The sequence below is a fragment of the Sorex araneus genome, chromosome 2, assembly GCF_027595985.1.
Source record: "Sorex araneus isolate mSorAra2 chromosome 2, mSorAra2.pri, whole genome shotgun sequence".
Lineage (NCBI taxonomy): Eukaryota > Metazoa > Chordata > Mammalia > Eulipotyphla > Soricidae > Sorex > Sorex araneus.
In genome coordinates this window covers 288,194,510-288,220,239 of record NC_073303.1, presented here as the reverse complement: position 1 = coordinate 288,220,239, position 25,730 = coordinate 288,194,510, and the positions used below count along the sequence as shown (strand labels likewise).

Sequence of the window (25,730 nt, the reverse complement as noted above, 5' to 3'; positions counted from 1 at the left end):
TATTCTATTTCTGTGTCAGTATACTAGTATATATTTTCGCAATTTGGTTATAAATTACTATCTATTTAAACTCATTTGGCTGTGATTTTATTTAAGGATATTGATACTTTTTTCTAAAATTCACTTTTGGAGGAGAGATTAGCAATATTTTCAGAAATACCTATGTAGACAGAGCAGAGATCACAAATCTTTCTGATGAACATGAATAATACCTTGTCTGTTAGATTGATATAGAAGTTCTCCACATTTCCAATATATTTAGCTGAAAACTACTTTCAAATTGTTAGTTCCATAAGGAAAAGGTGAATATTTTCAATTTAAGGTGCAGCACACTTATAGGTTACAGAACTTCACAAACCTTGGCAAGTTCCTCAGCTTTACTTTCTGAATTCACAGCTATATTACAAAGTTGTCAGGGCAGAGATATATTAGCTCTGGATAGGTAACGAAGAAAATATATCAAATTAGTTAACTACCAACAGATTAAATAATTTTCCTACCAGTTTCCATGTCTCATTGCAGAACTGATCCCATTTCTAGGTCTTAAAATGGAATCCCTGTGGTCTACCCATACACTTTTATCAGTAACTAAGAAATGATTTTATATATTGTTTCATTAAGTCTTTGCTGCAGGAGAAACCAAGGAATATAGTATTCAAATACCCCACCCCAAAATAAACAACAACAAAGACTCCAACTTTGATTTAGCCATGCCACTCTTGTTGGTAAAATGGTTTTCTGAATTTTAACACCAACCTAGGAAAATTGGCAGTTTATTCAGTATGAAATAACCAAAGTGATTCGAAAACTATCTGGAAAACAATCCCTAAACAGTTCATAGGGTTACACAATCTTCAGCAAAATAGAAAGATTTTTTTTCCTGGCATCATTGTGCCATAAATGACTTTTAATTATGCAAACATTGCTTTCATGAGTTTGATATGTGAGTTTATAGGCCAAGTTTGTGACTAAAAGGATTAAGATATTTATCCATTTCAATCGGGGCCCATACAAGATGCTCATTAATAGTTCTTTAAGAATGCATGATGACACAGCCCCCAGACTGATAAAATCGTATTTCTTCATATTTTGTATTTAAGCTAGACAACAATAGTAATGAGGCATCATAATTGGGCAGATGACATTTTACAAAAGATTAGTTAATTCCTGTCTCTACATTGCCTTTTTCAATTAGTCAATTTCAGTATGCCAAACACTGTATTAGACACTGTGACCAATCTTGTCTCAAGAGTCCACAGCTGAATTACTGTGGAAAACGTATATGCTTGAACCCCAGTCTAGCCTTAGGAAGTACCTGGGAAGACAGTTTTGAAGTTCTTCAAGTAATTTAGATACATACTAAACTACTACAATCACACCTCATCTCTCCCTTCTAAAAATCTTGAGAAATTCATTTCTGATTTTTCAGAAGTATTATGGAAAAAAGCAAAATTAGCTTTCAAGGCATTTCATTCTATGTAGACTATGATCATGAAGGTAGAAGGACATGTTTCTGTGTTCAAATGATTTCAAAGTGTGAAGTCCTAAGACTTTATCTTTTCTTTTCTCTGGTTTCCTCTCTACAGTCTCTTTTCAGCCTGCTTCAGGAATGAGCTTGTGGAGCCCCGGAGAGAAACTCCGAAACAATCTGACGTCTTCTTTAGACATTCCAATCCCCCAAATCGATCAGTGTACCCTTAGATCCCCATCTCTGTAATCTGAGTGGGTGTTTTTGTTGTGTTTCTGTGGTGTGTGTGTGTGTGTGTGTGTGAGTGAGTGTGTGTGTGTGTGAGAGAGAGAGAGAGATAGAGAGAGAGAGAGAGAGAGAGAGAGAGAGAGAGAGAGAGAGAGAGAGAAAGGGAGAGAGAGGAAGGCAGAGAGTATGTACATACAGCCCTCATAAGCAGGACTTAAAGAAGCTTTGGCTCCGTGATCCAGCCGCTCAAAGCCAGATAGCCTCTAGTGAGAAAATTTCTTGAAGGGACTCAAAACTTTACAAGAAAGGACATTTTCTGTAGATTCTTTATCCTTATCTTTAGTGTTGTTCAGTCGGGACCCCCTGTGTTTGTCAGTGAGCTTTTGTGTTGTTTCTTGGAGGGAGGACTCAGGTTGGGAAGAGAGGCTGTAAGATGTTTATCAGAACCCTTTTCTGTTCCCTCCTGTTGCGTTTCTAAACCTCAAAGAAGCTATTGAGCAGGTCTCAAACTTAAAAATGTCTTTTTAAGAAAAAGGAGAAAAAAAGTTATTGTCTGTGCTTAAGTAAATTGTAAGTGACTGAGAGATTCGTCAGACCCTTTCAATGCCGGTCCTGTAATAATAATCTTGCAAATACGTGCCAACTAAGGTGTCAAGGTAATACTGGAGAGAGAGAGATGATATTTGCTAAAAGTAGTAAATGTGGGGGATATTCTTTTCTTCTTTTTTGAGAATTTGCATCATTAATATCCTCCCCTTATCCAAAATAGAAATTTCATTGATGCTCTGTCAGATCCTACCACTGCCATAGTATGTCAGCCTGATGTGATTATTTTCCTCACCTATGGAAACCCTGGAGACAACTTCCACAGAATATTATTAGGCCTTGAGGCAGGTAATATCTTGTCATTTTTACAAAGGAGGGTAGAGCTATACAGGAAATGTTGTTCTCGGCAATTATATATTGTTGTCCAAAATGAAACTCAAAGTCATCTCCCCAGTTTTTTGATTATTTGTTCAACTGGAGCTTTTATTCCTTAGTACTTCTACATAAAGAAGTGCCATAATACTGACAGTGATCAAATGACTTTTTTCCAGGTGACATTTATTTTCCTTCAGTGGTATCCAAGTTGACATGTAAAAATGAATATTCTTGTCCTGAAATTTTTAAGGAATAGACACATTTTTTTTCTAAAAGTTTAGAGAATATATTTATATTCATTTTAAAACTCAGTTTTAAGGGCCGGAGACATAGTACAACAGGTAAGGTGCTTGTCTGGCACCTGGCTGACCTAGGTTTGATCCCCAGCACCCCATAGAGTTTGTAGCGCACCTCACAGGTGATCCCTAAGCACAGAATCGGAGTTAGCCCTGAGCACAGCTGGGTGTGACCCCCAACCCAAACACCTCCCCAATTTTCAAAAATATAATAACAAAAGACTTAAAAATCTCCTCTCTGCCCCATCTCCCCGCTCCAGATCACCAGCTTCTCATCCTGTGTCACCATAAAATTTATATCTTGTTACTAATGCTATTGCTTTATGGATGTGTGATTTTAATTTTCAATAAACTTTTGCATCTTGGTTTATTTTGCAGTTTTTCTTATCTGTTTCTCTTTATTGTTTTTGATTTTTTAAATATTAGAATATGTTTATTTTAGTGCTTAAGGGTCTATGAGCAAATTTAAATAACAAGAGCAATAGAATATTTATTTTGATTCTACATACATTCTAATAGTATTTGGTGTTTTTATTGAAGAAACTTTGTGGTCAAGATTATTAACCACACAACACCAGTCACTTTAATGCTAATTTGAGAATATATTTTATTCTTGTGTTCTCTATAAGGAACCAAGAACACTAGTGTTACTTGCTTACATCTCTGATCAAATCTCTAGTTGCATTTGAAGTTGAGTTTATACAAAGAAATTTAAAACAGGTGCAAATGTACTAAATAATGTTTCTTCAGTGATATAGGCATTATTGAATATTCATCCAAAAATACAGGGTAATCCTTGTTGTCCAATATTTTAAAAGAAATTTTAAGTATACTCCCATCTTTGATTGATTTATTTCGAAGCTTAAATATAAGTATTCTGGATAAGTTAATAGCTTAGAAAAATAGTTAGATGTGTGTCTTCTGTATATTAAACCCTGGATTCAAGCCCCTACACAATCTCATACACACATAAATATGTTTATGTTTGGGGTAGAAACTTATTAATGAAATCACATGATCTTGTTACATGGGCTACATTGGTAGTGCTTTTGGTTAATTTGAATCTCATGTTACTCTAATAATTTCTATTTCAAAACCCTTAATCAGTTCATGATATGGTCAGCTTTCTTTAACATTAACTTTTCTTTTCAGAAGCTTTTTTTCTCTTTGATCCCATTTTTATGTAAATGATATGCTTATAGTAACTTTCATCTAAGTGTCCGTATCTGAAGTGATGAAAAATCTTTTTCAATTAAAGTTGATTAAATAAGGAATGAATATTCCTCCTTCTTTTTTTGGGCATGACTACCTGCCTGAAGAGAAATATTAAAGTCAGGATTTTTTTAAGCAATATTTAAAGGACACTCATTTGCTTTTCAGATGTATTGATGTCTTTCATTACATTTTCTACTTCCCTCTTCCCATGATGTTTTTTTCTTTATGCCCAAATCTCATACTCCTCTCAAATTCTTCACTCCAGAAATGGTTTGGTAAAGAGAGTTACTGTATAGCATCAATAAATTTCAAAGTTGTTTTTTAATTGAAAAAAGAATATTTAAAACCAAAGAGCGGAATTCACTGGTAAAATTCTAGGCATCTCCAGTATTGTAAATAATTGAATTTTTGTCTCTTTAAAAACTTTAACTTTTTACCCTATTGTCACTAGACTTAAAATTAGAGAAGTGCATTTCTATTCTATAATGACTTAAGTATAATTTATACTTCTGAGATACTGCATATAATTCTGACTAAGATACCAGTGGGGCTGGAGCGATAGCACAGCGGGTAGGGCATTTGCTTGCACGCGGCTGATCAGGGTTTGATTCCCAGCATCCCATATTGTCCCCTGAGCACCGCCAGGAGTAATTCCTGAGTGCAGAGCCAAGAATAACACCTGTGCATCGCCAGGTGTGACCCCCCCCCGCCAAAAAAAATACCAGAAACTGGAGAGATAATACAGTGTGTAAGGCACTTGTGCATGCAGTCAACCTGGGTTTGATCCCTAGCACCGCTTATGATCCCATGATCTCCTTCAGGAATGATCCCTAAGTGTAGAGGCAAGACTAGACCTGGACTTACAACTAAATAAATAAGTGCAGGAAAACAATATTGTCTGATTTAATAACTGGAATATAAATTGACCAAAATTTCACATTATAACTAGAAATGCATGAGCTATGCCTTTATACATTTTGTCTATAGTAAGTGGATTTCTAGAAAAAAATGTATACTTCAGAAGAAAACTTTTATTAATTTTCTGAGGCAAACATTTTATAATGCGTGTGTACATATATGTATATATGTGTGTTTGTGATTAGTTGTGGGAAAAAGAAAACCATATTGGCACAGAAACTGCTGGTCTTGGTTACATTTTATTTTTGTTTTGTTTTGGGCCCATGCCCAGTAGTGCTTAGGAGTTACTCCTAGCTCTGCACTCAGGAATCGATCCTCGAGGGCCAAGGGGGGTCATATGGGATGCTAAAGATGGAACTCAGTCTGGCTATGTGCAAAGTAAGTGCCCTACCTGCTGTACTATGTCTCTGATCCCCGACCCTGGTCACTTATTACATGTTTTCAGATGCCATAGTAGCATTTGGCATTATCTGCACAAAAAGTAAGACATAGCACACACACATATATATGGTACTATATATACATATATACACATATGTGTGTATATATATACATATATATATCTGCCACACATTGTGAAGTTGATACAGATCACCTTTTGTTGTTAGAAGAATAAAATGCCTTTGGAATCTGTACTGCCTTGTAACCTAGGTGCATTGTGGTAAGCAAAAATTTATAAGACACACCTAACAAAGCATTACTTGGCTACGTGGCCTTGTGCTTTCCTGCACTTTGAGATGTAATTAAAGAAGGTCAGAACTATAGCCAGTTGAGCTGACTCAGGTGCAGGCATTCCACATAATTATGTAATATATTTGAAAGTAGTTGGCGATTTTTCTCCTATATTTTTCTTTCTAATGCCTCAATTCCTTGATTATATAACTCACTGTACACTGTTGTCTTATTTCTAGAAAAGTTTCACAGAAACAAGATAAAGTTCTTAGGAGTCAAGAGACTTTGCAACTCATCATGTACTGATATGTGACTTTAAACAGCTATGAATCTTAGAACCTTATATTTATCCATTTATAGGACACAGAATTATTTCTGCCATGACACACACAGCTCCACAGGATGTGTGAATCATTTGAAAAATGAATAAAGGAGAGCTTCAACCTGATGTACCTTACAGTGGGGAGGGTTGATTACATAAACTCTTGTTTATGCAACACAGAAAATCAGTGCCCTCCTACTTAAAAACTGTGATTATAAAATGCAGCTGTAGTGTTAATTGCACATCAATTGTCATGTTCGCTTATGCGAATATGTATATAGAATACTGTTAAATTATTCCAGCTCTGGTTTTCAGTGCTATGGAATTGAACTTTATCTTGAATTTTCTTATCTTACAGAGAATGCTAAGTAACAAATTTAAAGACTAAACTTATATCTCTAAAATATTATAGTCACTCTTCTTGGGTGGGGGTATTTTAAAATACCATATGCTGTATTTTCTTGAGACATAGGTTTATTTATAGAATCTTCAAAAATTTTATCAAATATCTATATACAAATACACTTCAAAGAAACATTCTTTCTTTTTTTTCTTTATTCTTTGTGTGGTGATGGGGGGAAGAGACAAACAGAATTTATACTTATTTGAGGTATGTGAAAGAGGAGCTTCTTTCACAGTTTAGAAACATACTTAGAATCCAGTTTTTATTTTTAATGCATACTAATTACTATAAGTGGGATCTATAAAGGTCTTCATCTTTTTCAGTTCTCACCACAGTTCTTCAAGGTAAGTTGGATTGTTACCCTTGTGTAACCATGGTTTTCTCTAAAATGTAACCATTTCTTGTTAGTTTTCCTCTCTTAATCTAATAACAAACTCATGCAGTAATTATACATAGATATGTGTGGATATATATATAGTTGTTTTCTTGTTAAAAAAGCAGAAGATATTTTGAGGTCTGCATAAACATACTGCTTCCTAAAATGTTCCAGAGGATAGCTTAAGCTTTGGCTTTCTTTCTATTGTGGTTCTAATAGTCATACTAGTTACACACACACACACACACACACACACACACACACATACACACACACACACACACCAGCATTGGCCATTTCAGTTGAATGGAAAATACCATATGTAGTAAAATGCATAGCTGACAATCCAATTTGAATTGAGCTCCAAATAGAAGTTTAAATGGATGAAAACCTGATGTTATTTTGTCTCTCATGTGTCTTGTCAAAACTCAATAGAACATGTTTTGGGCTTCAGGAATCTTCTGCATCCTCCTGTACAGAAAGCCTACTGACAGTCAGTGAATTCTCTTATGACTCATGGCTATCTCTGTTGAGGAGCATATTATCATGGGCGGGTATGGGGCGTGTCTCTGTGTCATGTGGTTCATACTGACAAATGTCCTGCTTGAGTATCTTTGCAGTTACTTTTCACATGTATTAAATAGTCTAAGAAGCTATGGTGAAATTCTAGTCTCTGCTATCATTTGAGCTTGGCATCTTCATGTTTTTCATAAGCTACTAGGTCTTCCTTCACTCCATTCATTTTCCATTTTGATTTTCAAAATTATTTGAGTTGCAGGACAAGAGAAAGTAAAAGTATAGATAAAAGAATAGAGGAAAAAGAAAGATACAGTTAGTTTCCCTCTGACATAAGAAAATGCTTTGTACTATACATTTTTATGAAATATACTACTTGATGACAATATAGTACAGAAACAAAGATATATATATATGTGAATATATATATCTTTATTTCTATAAAGTAACTTTTTTTCTGACACTAGAGGAAACATCCAACTGTCATCAAATAGTATATTGACCTTAGATGAATGTTTTTGTATGTATACAATTCAAAGTTATGTTTTAATCTAAGAAAGGCTTGTTGGAAATAACTTGACCCATTCTCATCATCATTCTCCACATTTGTGTTTCTAGGACCTCAATGCAGTCTCAGTCATCCTACGGCAACAGCTCTCCGCCACTGAATAAAATGAACAGCATGAACAAGCTGCCTTCTGTGAGCCAGCTTATCAACCCTCAGCAGCGCAACACCCTCACGCCCACCACTATTCCCGATGGCATGGGATCCAATCGTAAGAGACTCTCCTTTCAGCTGCATCTTAAAGACTAACTGGGCTAGTATGAGAGGACTTCTTGAGGATGGAGGAAGGCTTTGGTTTTAAACTAAGTAATAGGGACCATGGAATGGATTATATTATTATATTGGAGGAGTTTAGTTCTTAAGGTGAACTGTTATCATTGTGTAAAGAGTATGGTTCATTATAGAGCACAATAGAGATGAAAAGACTACTTATTTCATAGAGATAATGGTTTCAAAGAAAAGAACAGTCTACTTCCTGCCAATTCTGATGGGGACACAATTCCTATATCCAATTAGACAAAGGGAAATCTAATCAACATGTGGTAAGGAGTGTTGTGTTATGGAATAAAACCTAGAAAAATAGATTATACTCTGGACTCCACTCTATGCACTAGTAACTGTGTAACTACAAACAAGTCACTTCTCTAATGATCTTTTTAATTTATAAATTATCATGGTTCTGTACTTCTATATTCTTCATTTTCTCAACTCCTCATTATCCTAAAAATAATCATTAAGTAACTAATATAAAGAAATGAATATCGCTTTTACATATTTACACATAGTCTTCACATGCAGAAAATGTAAATGTAATAAACAATGTGAGGAATGAATGAGAAGTATAGACCCTTACTTTAAATATAATTATCTTGTCCAAATTACCTTTTCCAGGAGAACTAAAACTAGTAAAGTAGATACTTAAATTTGAAGTTAAGAAAGTTGAAAAATGGTTTAAAAAGAATATAATAATATATAAATGAATATAATATCCTCATGGATAGAGAAGCATGAATACTATACATATATCCTGTGATAATCCTTCTTCTGAAACACTACTTCAGTATTTCCCTTGGAAATCTTTCCACATTTTGATCAAGACTTCAGACTTGCATTTTAGTAAGTTTGAGGAAGATCCTAGAAAGCTGAAATATTAGAGGCTAGAATTGTGACCCTGTGTGATCTGATAACCAATGTCCAGATTTTAGTGAGTTAGAGAGGTATACGAGATAGCTTCCTGGTGTCTCAACAAAGGCTAAAAAGCCAGACTCTTAGTGCCAAAATAATAAATGGATTCTGTAGCTGAAATATGATCCCATCACAGTTCTACAACTTTGATGTTAAAAGGAATAAGATTCATTTATATTTTATTCTTACTTTCTAGTATAAAAAATAATAATGGTAGGGATCCTTCCTATTTGTATAAGTTACAGTTTTCCTACTTTTTAAAAAATTTACACTCTACAAGTATTCCAGGATAAAATCAGGGAAGTTCAAGGGGTAATAGTGAGGCATAAGTCTGTATTATTTAACCAGTTAATGGCAGAAGTTACATCCCTTCACTAAAATTGAGGGTATATTGCATTACTCTTTTTCCTAGGTGTTATTTGGTAAAATTTATTGGACCTAAATGTTCCTTATCAGTTAAGTGAATATTCACAGTTTATGGTTTAGCAAAGAAAAGCAGTTACACATTGGCATATTCCCAAATACAATCCATAAATGGAACATAGGGGAGAGTTAGAATCCTTTTCTTCATTATTAAGCTTATGGTTTCTGCAATGATTATAAATCCCCTAGTTTACACATATTTCAAATGTCACTCAACAAATGTTTCTACTCTATTGATGTTTATTGAGCATCCACTTGGTGACAAACTCACTACTAGGACTAATCACTAGGTTTGAGGAGACTAGTCCAGAATGGAGTAGAAAATGTCACCGATTAATACAAATGAAAGGAGCATTGCATTCATCTAGAGACAGAACATTAGAAAAAAAAGGGGGGTGGGAAGAGATTATCCTGAAGAAGCATTTGGAGACTACAAGGATGCCATGTAGTGAGAGATAACTAAAGTAAAATCTAATTGTTCTGGTTCTTGGTAACAATAAACAAGGCAAAGGGGACCACTAGGATGCTGGTACGTGATGAAGGCAGTAACCCTCTGTTCCTCCTGCTTCTGTTCAGTTCCTATGATGGGCACCCACATGCCAATGGCTGGAGACATGAATGGACTCAGTCCCACCCAGACCCTCCCTCCCCCACTCTCCATGCCATCCACCTCCCACTGCACCCCCCCACCTCCGTACCCCACAGATTGCAGCCTTGTCAGGTGAGTCCACAGCACGTGCCCCTGAGGGTCTGTCCTACGTATTTCTGGGTGGTGGAGGGTGGACATTATGAAATAAATAGCACACGTGGAGAGAGAGGAAGCAGCCACGGTTGAAGTTCAACCACTTTTGTCTCTGATCTGTGAAATAGTCAGCCAGGCTTGATCAAAGAAAACCACTATAATCAGTCTGGGATCAATTAAAATGTGAGTTTATAAGTATATTAGTTTTATATTTATTATACTATGTTCAATTACCTTCCTCCCCCACCTCATATTTTTACACTGGTCTGTTGTGGCCATTAAACTGGTGCTCAGGGCTGGGTTTCCCAAAAGGGCAGTAAACTTGCTCTCTTGCTCCCTTTTCTGCTCTCTAGGCTTCACAGCTCTCAGCCATCATGGGATCAGTATTTTAGAGTTGTCTGTCCATTAAAAAGTTTGAATGTTAGTATGATAAGAACTTTCTAGAACCTGCTGGTCTCTGCTGTCTTGCCACATAGAATATGGTTCTCCTTCAGGCAAAGCAGTTCTGATCATCAGACTTTTAAAAGTTCACTGAATCCAAAAGATCTGTCTCCCATCGATAAAATGAGCAATTGCCCAAAGCATGCTTAGTGTACACTGCATTCTGTGCTTCATGGGCAAGAGGTTCCTTTGATTCATATGTTGAAAGTATGCAAGTGCATGTATTTGATATAATTACAGTAGCAGTGTCAGAGATCTCAGAGTGAAGGCTGTTAGCTCTGGGCAGCTGGCATCATCAGTCTGAGATCAACACCCAGTATGAGGTCATTATTTTGAGGAGGACACAAATAAAAAGTGTTAAGACTTCGAAGTGTGTGGCCTGTAATGTTTTTCTTAAGCACAAGAGCCAATCTTAGAAACCTTCTGTAGCACTGTCATCCCCTTGTTCATTGATTTGCTTGAGCGGGCACCAGTAACGTCTCCATTGTAGTTTTTGGCATATCAAATATGCCATGGGTAGCTTGCCATGCTCTGCCATATGGGTGGGATACTTTCTGTAGCTCGCCAGGCTCTCAGAGAGGAACGGTGGAATCAAACCCAGGTTGGCCATGTGCAAGGCAAATGCCTACCTGCTCTACCCACTGTGCTATCACTCTGACCCCTTACTTACCTGGCAGGGGAGACTCCATGATCACGTACGTGGTTTTCCTAGGGTGAGGTTCATATTGCACTTAGAAACCTTAAATGAAAAAAATAAAAATTTAAGTAGAAAATTTTCAATGTTTTTATGGTAAAGAGCCAGGAATCAAAAGGGCTGGGAATTTCACCACTGAACTCACCCCTTTTACCCCTATGGCCGGGGGATTTATACAGAACCTGTACAAGTCCAGAGATCACCATACGAAAATCACTGCTTGAGAAGGAATTTATTGAGTTGATTTTAATTTCTATAGACTTAAAGTTTAAGTCATTAGCCATTCAGAAGCCTTAAATATGAGAGCCTCCTATAATTGTATATTTTATCTTGCCGTAAGCGCTTCTGTAGAGCATCCCAGTGCAAATGTTGGGTTTTCTTTGATCTGGCCAATGCAGTTGGGGTGAACTTTCTTTTTCTGTTTCCTCCTTCCTACTCCCACCTCCCTCTGCAGTTTCTTAGCAAGGTTGGGCTGTTCATCATGTCTGGACTATTTCACGACCCAGGGGCTGACCACCATCTATCAGATTGAGCATTACTCCATGGATGTAAGTAATTGTTAGAATTTTGAGTTTCATTTCTTCATTTCCTTGGTCTGGTGACATCCACATTATAGTTCAATTCCCACTCATTTAAAATTTGTTTTTTCTAATATCCCTGATGACCAAATTTATTGCAACCTATAATCAAATAAGAAATAGTTCCCGAGGCCACAGCCTTTACCTGAAAAAAAAAAACAGTCTTCAACTTTTTTGATAGATCAACAGTTGTGTCATATACCTACACTTTATGCAGAACAGAGAGGAGATTTAATGTCTACCTTCAAGAAATTTATAATCTCTAAAAAGTTCAAATAAGTATTGAGATGTTCTCATTAATTGGTGTGAGACCCCAGGGAAGTTAGCAGGAAGCAGGTGATATTATTCTCACTTGAAATCATGGAGAAATGGCAATACAGTAATTTGCCATGATGAGTTAGTAACAACCAGGAAGAGAACCCTGAAGTGTAAGATACTAGTTTTAACTCAGTGACTGAGTTTTTCTGCCTCCACTAAAGTAGGGCCATAAGAGATTTTCGGCAGTTCTGTTCAATTAGAACTACATGTTCATTTAAGTCCAGTTCTATCAAAATAAACCCAGTCACTATCTAGGGTTATTGGGAAATATCAATATCAGTAGGTTCAAGCCGCAGATAGGCTTTTTCGTAGCAGTGAAAATGTCAAGTTATGACTTTGCTTCACTGGGCTACAGTTAATCAAATCGGGTTCATAATCACTACCCTCTTTGGCATTGATTGATTTGTCTTTTGGAGTAAGAGCAAGCTGGATGGGAGAAGACTCTTTCTTGCTTCCTAGATCACTTCTTTAATTGCTGTTCCTAAAAAAGCTTAATTTTTTTATTTATAGCAGTCTGATTATTCTTGCAGGCCACTCCTCATGCTTTTCTCTTTGGGGATTGCTATCCTTTTTTCTAACTGCCAGAGGGCTCTTTGGATGATGGATAAAGATACTCTCTGCCTCTGCTGCTGCTTCTAGTGGTTGGGATCTCTTCTTCCCCCCTTCCTTGAGCACCGATGCCAGAGATGTCCCTGCAGCATGAGAATGCCCCAGTCCTGTGTTGACAAGTATATTCTGTGCTTCCCTATGTCTATCCCTATATGCCCCAAACTCACTAATGGAATTAAATACAAGTTAAAGCTATGGAGAAAACTTTAGAAATAAGTTCCAACAGAATTCAAATAAGTTTCCAATGGCATCCACCCACTAAAGAAACGTACTTGACCTATATTTGGGACAGGGAATTTGTCCCTATAAATTTGTAAAGTTATTTTTTGGACTTGTTCACTTTTCCCCACAACATAATATGTCAGGATGCTCTCTCTTGACTATTTGGACCTTCCACTACCTTCTACAAATCCATCGCAGCTGGTGTTGCCTTGATCTTTTGCTAGTCTTTGGCCCCTAGTTTTCTCACCTGTCAGTCATCAGCACAAATCTATCCAGAATCCTACATACTAGTGGAGCCTGGTTTACAATGAGTTTTGGGCCTATAGGAAGTTTTTAAAGTATAAGGAACTGTGCTTATGTGTGGCTTAACTTTTTAGTAATGTTTCATTCTGCTATAATAGAGTATTAGAGTATTCATACTGGACATTTTTTTTAAGTTTGGGAATCTACCTAATTTCTGCATTCTCACTTCAGCTTCTTCTTGCTCATTACTGGAAATAGACAACTCTTTTTCAGCTTGTCTCTCAGCCCCAGTCTTAGTTTTTCAGTACCCTTCCTGGAGAAAGGAGTGTGGTATAAAATGGGGAGTTTCAGTCAATATCAGGCAAACACAACATAATTTAATCAAAGTTAAGATTTATAGGGTGTACTTATACAATTCCAGAATATTTTCATTTGTATGTGAATTCATAATGTGTATTGATGTAATGCCCTTGTATCCCATCATACTAATGAACTGAGGCAAGTAAAGAATAAGTCACGTATTGAAGTTCTAGTGCCAGTTTGTCACAAAGAAGCTGTGTAAGAGTCTTGTGACTGTAAGGACAGCAAATGCCACCATAGTGAAGATTGACCATATCTACAAAATCTTCTATCCTCATGAATGGAACAGAGGGAGTAATCTGCATTTTGAGATCCTGTTTTATTAAGCACCAAGAGACCTTGGTTTATTTGGGAAATTTCAGGCTCAGAGGTTATGTAGATTTTCCAGTTCATTCATTTAGTTATCTAACTTTAGACTTGTAGGCCTTACTGACATTCAGCTTTTCTATGAAGTGGTATAATAACATCTACCATGAATATGAGAATTAAATAGAACATAGTCAGTTCAATGTTTGACACACAGAAAATGATGAATACCTGTTAGTAATGTTCTCTTCCTGTCTCCTCATTTGAGTGACAGCGCTGTTTTGTTACTAACTTTTTTCTAATAATTAAAGCCAGCTAGACTTAAGAGTCAGAGAATACTTTCACTTTATATTTTCTGTGTTTAGATTTTGTGCCCTTTTATCTAACAATCATCCCTATTTTAGCAATGAAAAAAACTGATACCTATTAGTCAAGAACGAATGAAGTGCAATCGACACATAGAGATGACTCCTAAAGTCAGAAATTCGTACTTTGATATTTTGAATTCTATAGGTTATCGAAAAGCTCACTTGTTTCCCAAGTTAGGAATCAATAAATTCAGGAAAATAAAAACAATGCGAGAGAAAATGGCAAGATGGCGTGTTCTCAATGTCAACTTGTCTTTCCGAATTCTTCCTGACTGTTGCACAGGATTTGGCAAGTCTAAAAATCCCTGAGCAGTTCCGCCATGCCATCTGGAAGGGGATCCTGGACCATCGACAGCTCCATGATTTCTCCTCCCCTCCTCACCTCCTGCGGACCCCAAGTGGTGCCTCGACAGTCAGCGTTGGATCCAGTGAGACCCGGGGGGAGCGTGTCATAGATGCTGTGCGCTTCACCCTCCGCCAGACCATCTCCTTCCCACCCCGTGATGAGTGGAATGACTTCAACTTCGACATGGATGCCCGTCGCAACAAGCAACAGCGCATCAAGGAGGAGGGGGAGTGAGCACTCCTCTTGTGCTCTTCCCATTTTTTTTCTCACCTGTCCTCCGCTCCGCCCCCTGCGGGGCACTGCTGCTTGACCTTGAAAGCATTCTTCCTGGCAACTCTCCTTCCTTTCCTCAGTCTAGACTCTAAGGGATGGAGATAGAAGAGTCAACCTCTTACCTAATGTCCAACATGGCATCTGATCCTGACTCTGGCTTTAAGCCTCCAAATCTGTTGCTTGTAGGACTTGAGACATCATGGTTAGGTAGAAGTGACCCCCCCAAAAAAAAATGAAAAGCAGCATGTGTCCCCTTGAGCTGCAGACGTTTATAAAGCTTGTTCACCCTTATAGTCTAAGACTATATATATAAATATATAAATATATGGTATATATTTTAGGTGAGGGTCATTGAGTATTGTTTAAATGTAATTTAAAGGTATGAAAATTAATTTGCACTTATCAAACTACTTTTCAATTCACTTGTTTTGGATAGTTTATCTATATTCCTTCTCTCAAGGGGTACAATGTATGGGTATAGATATCTAGAGTTTGATGGTACAAGTGAGTGAAAATGATGCTAAATACATACTACATCAAATGTTTGGATATATTCACTTGTGATTCGTTGCTTATTATGTGGGTAAAACTATGTATATATGTACACATTTATTGATGTTGGTATATTTTATGTTACTGACATCACTAGTAGTTGTAAGGGTTTATTCTGGGATATTTAGTCCAATTACTAGGAAAAGTACATATTCACACTAGTAAAGACAAGAAGAAATAAAATAACTTTTCTTCTTAGGTAGGGAATGGAGAATGTGGATTATGACTAAAATTTGAAAGATCCAGGGCAGCTAGTTAAAAAAACAAAAACCTGCTATGAGAAAGCTGCCTCAAATTTAAATATTAATATCAATCTTTCTTTCTCTCTCTCTCTTTCTCTCTTCCTCTCTCTCTCTCTCTCTCTCTCTCTCTCTCTCTCTCTCTCTCTCGTGGTGCCAGGAAATCACATAAAGACTTGTGTTCTACTGATAAACCACACCCTTGGCCCCCAAATATTGCATTTTCTATCTCTTAATATTTATTGTGAAATATTTGCTCCATTATAGAAGTCTTAAAGCTAAATTTTGATACTAGATTGACTAATTCAATTAAACATTTGCTACTCTTCTCAAAATGAAGGTTGATTTGATTGAGATGAATATCATCAATGTCGCCTGTACAGTGAAATTGTAATGTCTCTACTGAACACCAAGATAATTCAGTGAGAGCAAAACAAAATTCTTAAAATATCTTTTGAAATATAATATTGGTTTGAAGACTCACTTATAAAATTAATTTTTTCCTGGTCTAAAATAGAAGTAGTTAACAAAAAAATATAAAATAATGAGATAAGATATCTTGTAGCATGATTTATATCATTATCCTATTTTCTATTTTTGACAATATGATTTTTATTTGTTGGAAAATAACTGTGAGAATGCAATTTCCTGCCATTCTCTCTTCTGGACTGTGCATCGACATAAAAATGTCACACAGATCAGGGCATAAGCCTTTAATGAGAGATGTTGCTTGAACCACATAAAGATTCAGACTTTGGGAAAATATGTAAGTGACAATATTCCCTTAGATATTTCAAAAGTATAGTTTGTTACCATTTTGAACTAGAAAATAATTTTGTAAATATGCTAATGAGCTTTAAAATCTCCCTCTGCATTCTGATAAAGGGTGATCATTGCACATATGTTTCCATTTTTATTTTAAAGTGCAAATGGGCTCAAATGTGGCTCAAAACTAAAATGTATTAGTTTCATCTAAAAAATGTATATATAATTTTTGTGTGAAATTACATGAGTTGTATTCCTTTTTTTTTCTTCTTGGGATAGTGGGTTTTTCAGAACCACAACTGAAACTTTATTATTATTATTGTTTTTATATTTTCATGAAAACATCATTTAGTAAAACTACAAGGTCAAGTAAAAATGTTATAATTGTAATTGGGGGGAAGGGAAAGTTGTTTTTTTATTATTTTTATTTTGTACGTTAAAGACAATGAGTCCTTGATTTCAAAGTTTTATTGTGCTTCAATGGTAATGAGCACTGTTAATTGTAAACAAGCATACAGCTTTGAAAACCCATTATGAGGAAAAAACGAGAGCTGTGCCTTGGCAATGCTAGGAGGTCAGATGGCTTCCTCTACTACTGTCCTTTTTGATTTAATAAATCTAGGACAACTACCGAGCAATTTCAGCACTATTTAGGTGGCACTAGGGACTCGGAAATTCCTGTACTATATTTTGTGCATTTGGCTTTAGCCGAGGTGCAAGTACTAGGTTCACATTCTAGTGACTTCTGCCCTTTGAGTGTCTGAGTCACTAGAATAAGGGGTGAAAGAGTATTAAGGACAGACACAGGGATGGGTTTAATGGCATTCTCATGACTTCAGCAGCTCAACATAGCAATAGAATGGAAAGGTTTTGTTTGAAAGTGATTAGAAACAAACTCATCACTTGGAGCAAAAAAGTGGAAATAAAAGCTTTTTGTCATGAATTCCATTTTCTTTCTGTTGCCTTGATATTCCCCCAAAATATAGTACAAGGTATGTTTTGAATGTTAAAAGGGTGTGTTTTGTTATTATTTCAAAAAATGTACAAAACTTAAGTAAATGTTAAAGGTTTTATATGCTTTATTAATGTTTTTTGAAGATTCTTTCTTATAGACTTTTTTTTTAAGAGCTTCAATTGCTTGTCTTTGGTATATTGTGTTATGGGCTTTTGGTGAGCCAGAGGCAAATCTATAAGCCATTTATGTTTGCCAGGACATGCAATAAAATATGAAATAAATAAAACACATTGAGAGATGTTGTTATTTAGTACTAGTGGTGTGTCTGGGTTTCTTGGTCATTTTTTGCCTATTTTTTTATCAGCAAAGGACAAGAAAGAAAGATAAAGATGTTATTATAAAGCTGTCTAATGTTTGATGAGAGAAACATTAGTAGGTTCAAATATCAGTGCTACTCATCAGAGAACAAATAGTCATTACTTCTTTTCACTATTCATCTCTGATATTGAAAAAAACAAAGAGATCCCTATGATCCCTAGATTTAACTTTTTATTTTATTAAATCAGAATCAATTTCATTGTAGTAGGGACTATACTCAATTTCAAATAACATCCAATTTAGAGACCTTACCAGTTTAGAGGTCTTAGTGTTGTTGGGGGAGTTGGGTGATTACCATTATAGTTGTATATAAAAATAACATCATATATGTTAGGTGCCAATTGATTGGAGAGGTTCCCTTTAAAATGTCACCTTTTTGAGCCGGAGCGATAGCACAGCGGGTAGGGCGTTTGCCTTGCACGCGGCCGACCCGGGTTCGATCCCCGGCATCCCATATGGTCCCCCAAGCACTGCCAGGAGTAATTCCTGAGTGCAAAGCCAGGAGTTACCCCTGATCATCGCTGGGTGTGACCCAAAAAGCAAAAAAAAGATAAAATAAAATATCACCTTTTTATTTCATATATTGAAGACCAGAAATTATATTGGTTAGGGCATGAACCTTGCATGTGGTCAACCCATGTTTGATCCCCAGTATCCCATATGGTACCCCAAGCACTACCAGGAGTGAGCCCTGAATGCAGAGTCAGGAGTAAACCTTGAATAGGGCCAGGTGTGGCCCAGAAACAGAAAAAATAAAGAGAAAATAGACATCAAAGATCTGTATTTTAATCTTTTTTTGCTTGAAAGCAATTTATTACCTAATAATAATAAATAATTTTAGTATAATATTACAAATAATATAGTGTTTAGTTTATCAACTTGTTTTTATAGTTTTAATCACATAAATATAATGTATATATACATGCACATATGTATACATATAAATATAATGTATGTATACATACATATATACATATATATACAAATATATATATATTCCCATAGACAAGGAAGATTCTATTTAAAATTAGGGTGCCCAAATATTCTAATTAATTTTGGGGGGGTTAGCAGCTAGGCCACACCCTATGACATAATACCCGAGTGTTGCTCGGGTATTACATCTGGCTCTGCATTGAATATTCCCGGCAGTTCTCAGAGTAGAATGTGTGATTACATGGAATGAAACCAAAGTCAGCCCTGTGCAAGGCACATGCCCTACCCACTATACTCTTGTCAGACCCCTAAAATAATTTCATCATTAAATTGATAAATGCCCCAAGTGAGATGGTCGATAATAATATTGTCAGTGTAAGCAAAAGAGTTATAAAAAGTTTGATTATAGTTTATTTTGATTTTGTAAAGCATTTCTATTTGTATGAACTAGATTTACTGGGTTTTATTCTTAAAGTTTTTCTCATGTTCAAAGAAAAATATTTTTCAATACACTTTTAGAGTACAGTTGGTAGGAAAATTGAGAGGAAGTCTTTAAGTATGGTAACATAGAAAGTAGTTTCACTGTCCTAAAGAGTCTGTAGTTTATTTATTCATCTCTACCTTCCCCAAGCTCCTGAAAATCAGTTAGTATCTGGAAATTCCTTTAAAGTTTCCATAATATTATGTTGTTTCATTTTTGTTTGTATGGGGGCATACCTCATAAGTGCCTAGGGCTTATTCCTGGTTCTCTACTTAGGGATCATGCCTGGTGGGGCACAGGGAACTATGCAGGGTGCCAAGGATTGAACTTGATTGGGCTACCGGCAAGGCAATCACCCGATCCACTTTATCTGTGACCTGAGTTTCCAAAAATTTAGCTTTAAAGAATATCATATAGTTTAAAGGTACGTAGACTTTTCATAGTAACTTCTTTCACTTCCTGTTGTACACATAGGATTCCTTCATGCTATTTCTTCTCATTATTCAATACCTTTTTTAGCACTAATATTATATTGTCTGGCTATATTTAAGCACTCGCCTTATCTGCTTCCAAATTTGGACAGTTTTGAATAAAGTTAAGTGTTATGTGAACAACTTTCAAATCCTTTGAGTAATTGCCAAAGATTATGATTGTATGGTAGGAATATGTTTAATTTTGTAAGAAACTGCCAGTCTATCTTCCTAAGTAGCTATGGCACTTTGTGTTCCAACCAGCAATGAGATTTTCTGGTACTCGGCATCCTCATCAACGTTTGGTATTGTCAGTGGTTGGGATTTGCACATTGTAATAGGTACATAGTAGGGTCTTCTTGGCTTTTGTTTTGCTTTAAAAAGGATATGAGCCACAATTAGAGGCACTCATGAGATGCCAGCGTTACTCTCAAGATTACTAGAGCCAGTGGTGTAGATCTGAGCTGTTGGTTGGTACTTGGTGCTCCAGGGCTAAATATGATAGTGTTTGGGTTCCCTGTGCTACTAGGAATGGAACTTGAATCCATTCTATGCTAGCATGTACTCTATCACCTAAGGTATATTGCTAACCCATCATTAATAATTTTAATTGCATTTTCCCAAAGCCATATATGATACAACTTCTCATGTATTTATTTCTCAACTGTATTTTTTTTATATTAAGGTGTCTCTTGTAAAGTGCTGGAGCAATAGCACAGTGGGTAGGGTGTTTGCCTTGCATGAGGCTGACCCAGGTTCAATTCCTCTGCCCCTCTAGGAGAGCCCGGCAAGCTACCAAGAGTATTGGTTGCAATATTAAGATAATTTTGAACAATTGTTGCTCCTCTTTAATTTTTAATTCCCCTCTTTTCTTTCCTCTGTGAGTACTGGGCTGTATCCAGCAGTCTTAGACATGCCCAACTATGATGGTTATCAGGGTTTAATACACATGCTCCCAGGGAGGTCCCACGTATGCCCTGATACTGGCATATCTTTTTAGCTGCAGAATTCAAAAGGGGTTTGTACACCTTTTAGTTCCTGTGTTGCAAGGAAGGAAGGAAGGAAGGAAGGAAGGAAGGAAGGAAGGAAGGAAGGAAGGAAGGGAGGGAGGGAGGGAGGGAGGGAGGGAGGGAGGGAGGGAGGGAGGGAGGGAGGGAGGGAGGGAGGGAGGGAGGGAGGGAGGGAGGGAGGAAGGAAGGAAGGAAGGAAGGAAGGAAGGAAGGAAGGAAGGAAGGAAGGAAGGAAGGAAGGAAACAGGAGCAATGGAAGGGAGGGAGGGAGGGAGGGAGGGAGGGAGGGAGGGAGGGAGGGAGGGAGGGAGAGAGAGAGGGAGGGAGGGAGGGAGGAAGGAAGGAAGGCCATTCTAGTAACTGCAGAGTTATCTGAATAACTCTGAGTAACTGAGTACATGCTTTGCATGCAGGAAGCCTAGGTTCAATTCCTGGTATGGCATGAACCCCCAAGCACTTCTAGGAGCAATCTCTGACCACTGAACCAAGAGTAACCCCTGAATAATACAGCATGCAACCAAAAACAGACAAATAAAAACTAAAAGTGATACAAACAACCAAAAAAAGGCCTAAGTATTCATTATTGTTTTTTCTCTACCTGATTCATACTAATTTTTATTCTTCAATTCAGACTCTCCCACATCAACCAAAAAATAAGTGTTATTCAGTCATATATGCACTTATATGTATTTTCATAGAACTATTAAGAGCCAAGTTAAAAAAAAATACTGAACAGAAAGAAGTGTGGTGATGGGGTGAAGGAATTACTTCTTTGTGCCTAAGTTCTAATGTCTATGCAATGAGGAATTTGAACTCCTAACTTGTCTTCAAGTTATTCATGTATTTCAATAATATGTTTTAGAAGAAATGTGAAGATTGCCAAAATAAGACCTGCTAATATAGATTGAAGTTATAATTTTAAATTAAATTATAGTCTCAAAGCTGTAATCTCCATAAAATGTGGGTCTGATATCACCTAGAAATGTGCTCCTTCTCTAAAATATAAAAAAGATTTTCATAAAGCACTACACACACACACATGGATACATATTTATTTCAGATAAGAGTATTCATTAATTTAAAATGGTACTTTTAGATTCAAAGTTGGGCGTGTGCTTGAAATTTATGAGATTTTGTAACTCCAACACTAATCCTGAATCTGTGTGCCAAACAGGCGGCAAGTACTGACAGGTGAACTTCTCTTTTGTGATTCTGATCGGAATTCTAGGCTAGAGTCTTGTAGGTTCAGCATTTTTTAATTTAGTAAAAGTTATATACAGAAGACCAACAGTGGTAAACTCACTTCTTCTTAAGAAATTAAATTAAACTTGAGCTGACATTAATCATGTTTGATAATATGATAATTTTCACTGTAATATAATTATTTTCAATTGTAACTTTATATTATTGAATTGTAGGTGCTACCGAATTTAAATCAGGCTTTCATAACTTGATAAATCTAAATTCTAGGTGCTACCTTTTATGCATTGATTATTCTACTATTTTTGGCTAATTTCATTCCAGTAATATACAAAATTTCTACAATTTACCAAAATCTTTATACTATGCTCCATTAAATAGTAAAAATTGGACAGCACACAGTAGTACTCAGAATACCTGCAGTCATGGAAACTCCAGATTTTAAGTGACAAGTAAAAAAAAGAATTATCAGATTCTGGACTGTGAAATAAACTGGGAAATTTTTGCTGTATCATTCAATCGGGACTTTTGCCAAATTCACTTTAGAAATGATTAGAATGTTTGACTTCAACAATTTTATAATTATAGTATCATCAAGGTGGGGTAAAATAGTACTGGGTATTTGTAAATATTCAAGAGAAGTTAGAAAATAATATTTTAGAGAACTTTATGAATCTCTCAGGCATTCCCAATATCTGATATTTAAAGGTTTTTCCAATCATTGAATGTGTGGATGTGGATGTGTGTGTGTGTGTGTGTGTGTTTCTTACTACATTTTTGGATAGGGAAATGTTCTTTTGCCTCTCCTTTGCTCTTTAGATTTATTTTAATGAGTCAGAAAGACAGGATAGCCTGTCAGGTTCTTACCTTTCATGTAGTTAACCTGGTTTTGATCTCTGCTTTTGATCACAAATGGTCCTGTGAGCCTCACCAGAAGTGACCCCTGAGCACAGTGTCAGAGGAAAGCCCTGAGCATGCCAAAGGTGGGCACCGAAAAAAAGCAGAAAGAAAAAGGATAGATTGGGGCTGGAGTGATAGCACAGCGGGTAGGGCGCTTGCCTTGCACGCGGCCGACCCGGGTTCGATTCCCAGCATCCCATATGGTCCCCTGAGTACCGCCAGGGGTAATTCCTGAGTGCAGAGCCAGGTGTGACCCCTGTGCATCGCTGGGTGTGACCCAAAAAGAAAAAAAAAAGAAAAAGGATAGATTTATTCAGAAACAGCACAGACTCAAGAAAATTACATGAAGTATTCTTTGGAACATTCAAGTTTCTATGTGGGTCTATAACCTTTCTCTAAACAAAGAATGTCCGCATGGTGTTCTATTCTCCACTAATGCTTGATGTTCAACGTTGGATGGAAGTTTTTTTCTATGGTGGAAAGGGAACCAGGGTGATGTGCTCCTTGCCAAGAGTTTCAAACCTTATATTGAGGTAGTTGCCAGATACCTCATTCTTGTTGACCCCCACCCTCAAGTCTATGACATCTTCAAGAGTCACCTGCAGGTCAGGAAGTCACGTCCAAGTCTAGACTCACCAAGACTAAGTAGACGGCATTATATTGTACCAATCCTGGCTAGTTTTCAATCAGCATTTGGCAATCAATGGGAGTTCTGTCTTCTCGAATACTGGCCTTCTTCTTTCCTCATATAATATCCTATTCATGAGAATGTAACTTGGCTGCCTCTTTCCTCCATCTTTCATCTGGTTAGCCTCATTACTTCTTGTCCTAGGGTATAATACCATAGTCTTTGCTCATCATCACAGCCTCTGTAACACTTTGACCTTCCTCAGTGAGGGTGGTAAGACCGGTGAATGTTTGCCTCTCTCCCATGGTTGTAATGCATTCTTTCCTTCCTGAAGGAAAAGAGCTCCCCTGTCTCTTGATGGAAAGATTATTTTCTTACAACTCCATCCCAGTTCTTTCCATGGTACTCTTGTGCAATACCTGTTCTTCTCATGCTAAGTGGGTCTGGGGCATTCATGAGGAAAGCAGAGGTGGTAAACTTTGGTAAATTATGAGAATCTGATAGGAAGGCAGAGCTCAGAAAAATCTGCACAGAGCTCGTATATGAACTTTGGTGTTATGAGGGTCCTCTGGTGTTTTCTCCACTTCAAAGAGTTGCTCAACTTCCATTTCTTGTCTATGCAATGCAAATTGGGGAATTCAGAGTTTAGAAAAAACAATATCTTCTTTTGTATTTTTAATAATACTGTTTATTTAGAAATTTATTTTTTTAGTGTCCTTTGAAATGTATTCATTTATTTTTAGAAAGACACCAGGGTTTACAAATTTGTTCAGAAATGAGCTGTTTCAGGAATACAGTGTTTCAACATCAATCCCAGGACCTGTATGATCTTCCCTCCATCTATGTCCTCAGATTCCTGTCCAACACCAAACAGGCACAAATGAATTTATTTCATATTACTTGTTTCAAAAATGTTAAATGTCAAATGGAATTAGCATAAATTAAATCAAGAAAAGTCGATTATGGCCTTATCCTTTTGTGATTAAAGAAATTCAAATAATTTAACACAATATGTGGTAATGCCTACTCTAATTTATATAAACAAATTTTCAATTCGGAAACCTGAAGTATATTGCATTAAATTTTATTTTGTACTTGAATACAGTGGTGATATTATCGTGCCTCTCATGCCATTAGTAACACTTTTTTAAAATTATGTGCTAATATATCTTACAGTTTACATAAAAAAGGCAAATCTACTATTGTGAAATAGTAAAATTGAAGAAAATTAAGAATATTTAAAAGGGATCATCTGAATAAGACTATACCAAAGTGTTTGATCCTAAGAAAAGGAATTTTGGTTTTACATTAGAAAATGTAGTATAGATATTGCTTAAGTATCTGCATTAATAAGTAAAAGATTTAAATAATAATTTCTATGACTAAAGAAAACTGATCAGATTTAGAACATTTACTCTAACTTTGATGTTAGTTTGCTGTTGAATAAATATAAAATCCCTTTGTACTTTTTAAAAATTGATGCAACTTTGTTTTATAACATTTTATTCTATATGACCCTTTTCTGTTTAAGAAATACAATCATTGCCAGAGGCACCTTGAATTAATTATGCATTTAGTTTGAATTATCACTGTATCACTGCTACTGTCATCCTGTTGTTCTTCGATTTAGTCAAGTGGGCACTTGTAATGTCTCTATTCCTCTTAGCCCTGAGATTTTAGCAGCCTCTCCTTATAGGTCTTTCCCAGTGATTGGAGGCTCTTTCAGGGCCAGGGGAATGAGACCTATTGTTACTGTTTTTGGCATATCGAATATGCCACAAGGAGCTTGCATGGCTCTGCCCATGTGGGCAGGATACTCTAGGTAGCTTGCTGGCTCTCCAACAGGTATGTATATACTGTCATACCATTGATCAACGATTTACTTGAGCGGACCCAGTCTCCATTTATCCTAGCCCTGAGATTTTAGCAGCCTCTCTTTACTCATCCTTCCCAACGGTGCTGCATTAGAGGTTCTTCAGGGTCAGGGGAATGAGACCCATCATTGTTACTGTATTTGGCATATGAATATGCCACGGGAAGCTTGCCAGGCTCTCTCATGCGGGCAGGAAACTCTTGGTAGCTTGCCAGATTCTCCAAGAGGGAGAACTAGGCTATCAAATGTCTTTTATTTTATTTATTTTATTTAAAATAAAATTTAATGGGAGAAAATTATTTATGTAGCAGTCAGTGCCTGTGTTCAAATATATACAT

General features: G+C 36.5%; 1 protein-coding gene across 5 annotated transcripts in view; it reads left to right on the top strand.

Annotated features, from left to right (window-relative positions):
* The window catches only part of TP63 (tumor protein p63), a 250,116-nt gene extending 235,147 nt beyond the window's left edge, over nucleotides 1-14,969 (top strand). For 2 of the 5 annotated variants that reach the window (XM_004603014.3, XM_004603010.3), the window contains exons 11-14: nucleotides 7,954-8,111; nucleotides 10,085-10,229; nucleotides 11,840-11,933; nucleotides 14,673-14,969. In XM_004603014.3, the coding sequence (XP_004603071.2) occupies nucleotides 7,954-8,111; nucleotides 10,085-10,229; nucleotides 11,840-11,933; nucleotides 14,673-14,969 (694 nt within the window). Of the gene's footprint in view, nucleotides 1-1,586; nucleotides 1,702-7,953; nucleotides 8,112-10,084; nucleotides 10,230-11,839; nucleotides 11,934-14,672 lie in introns of those variants that run through there. The other 3 variants (XM_012936195.2, XM_055127382.1, XM_004603012.2) reach the window with 2 other exon arrangements.
* Nucleotides 14,970-25,730: the final 10,761 nt, after the last annotated feature.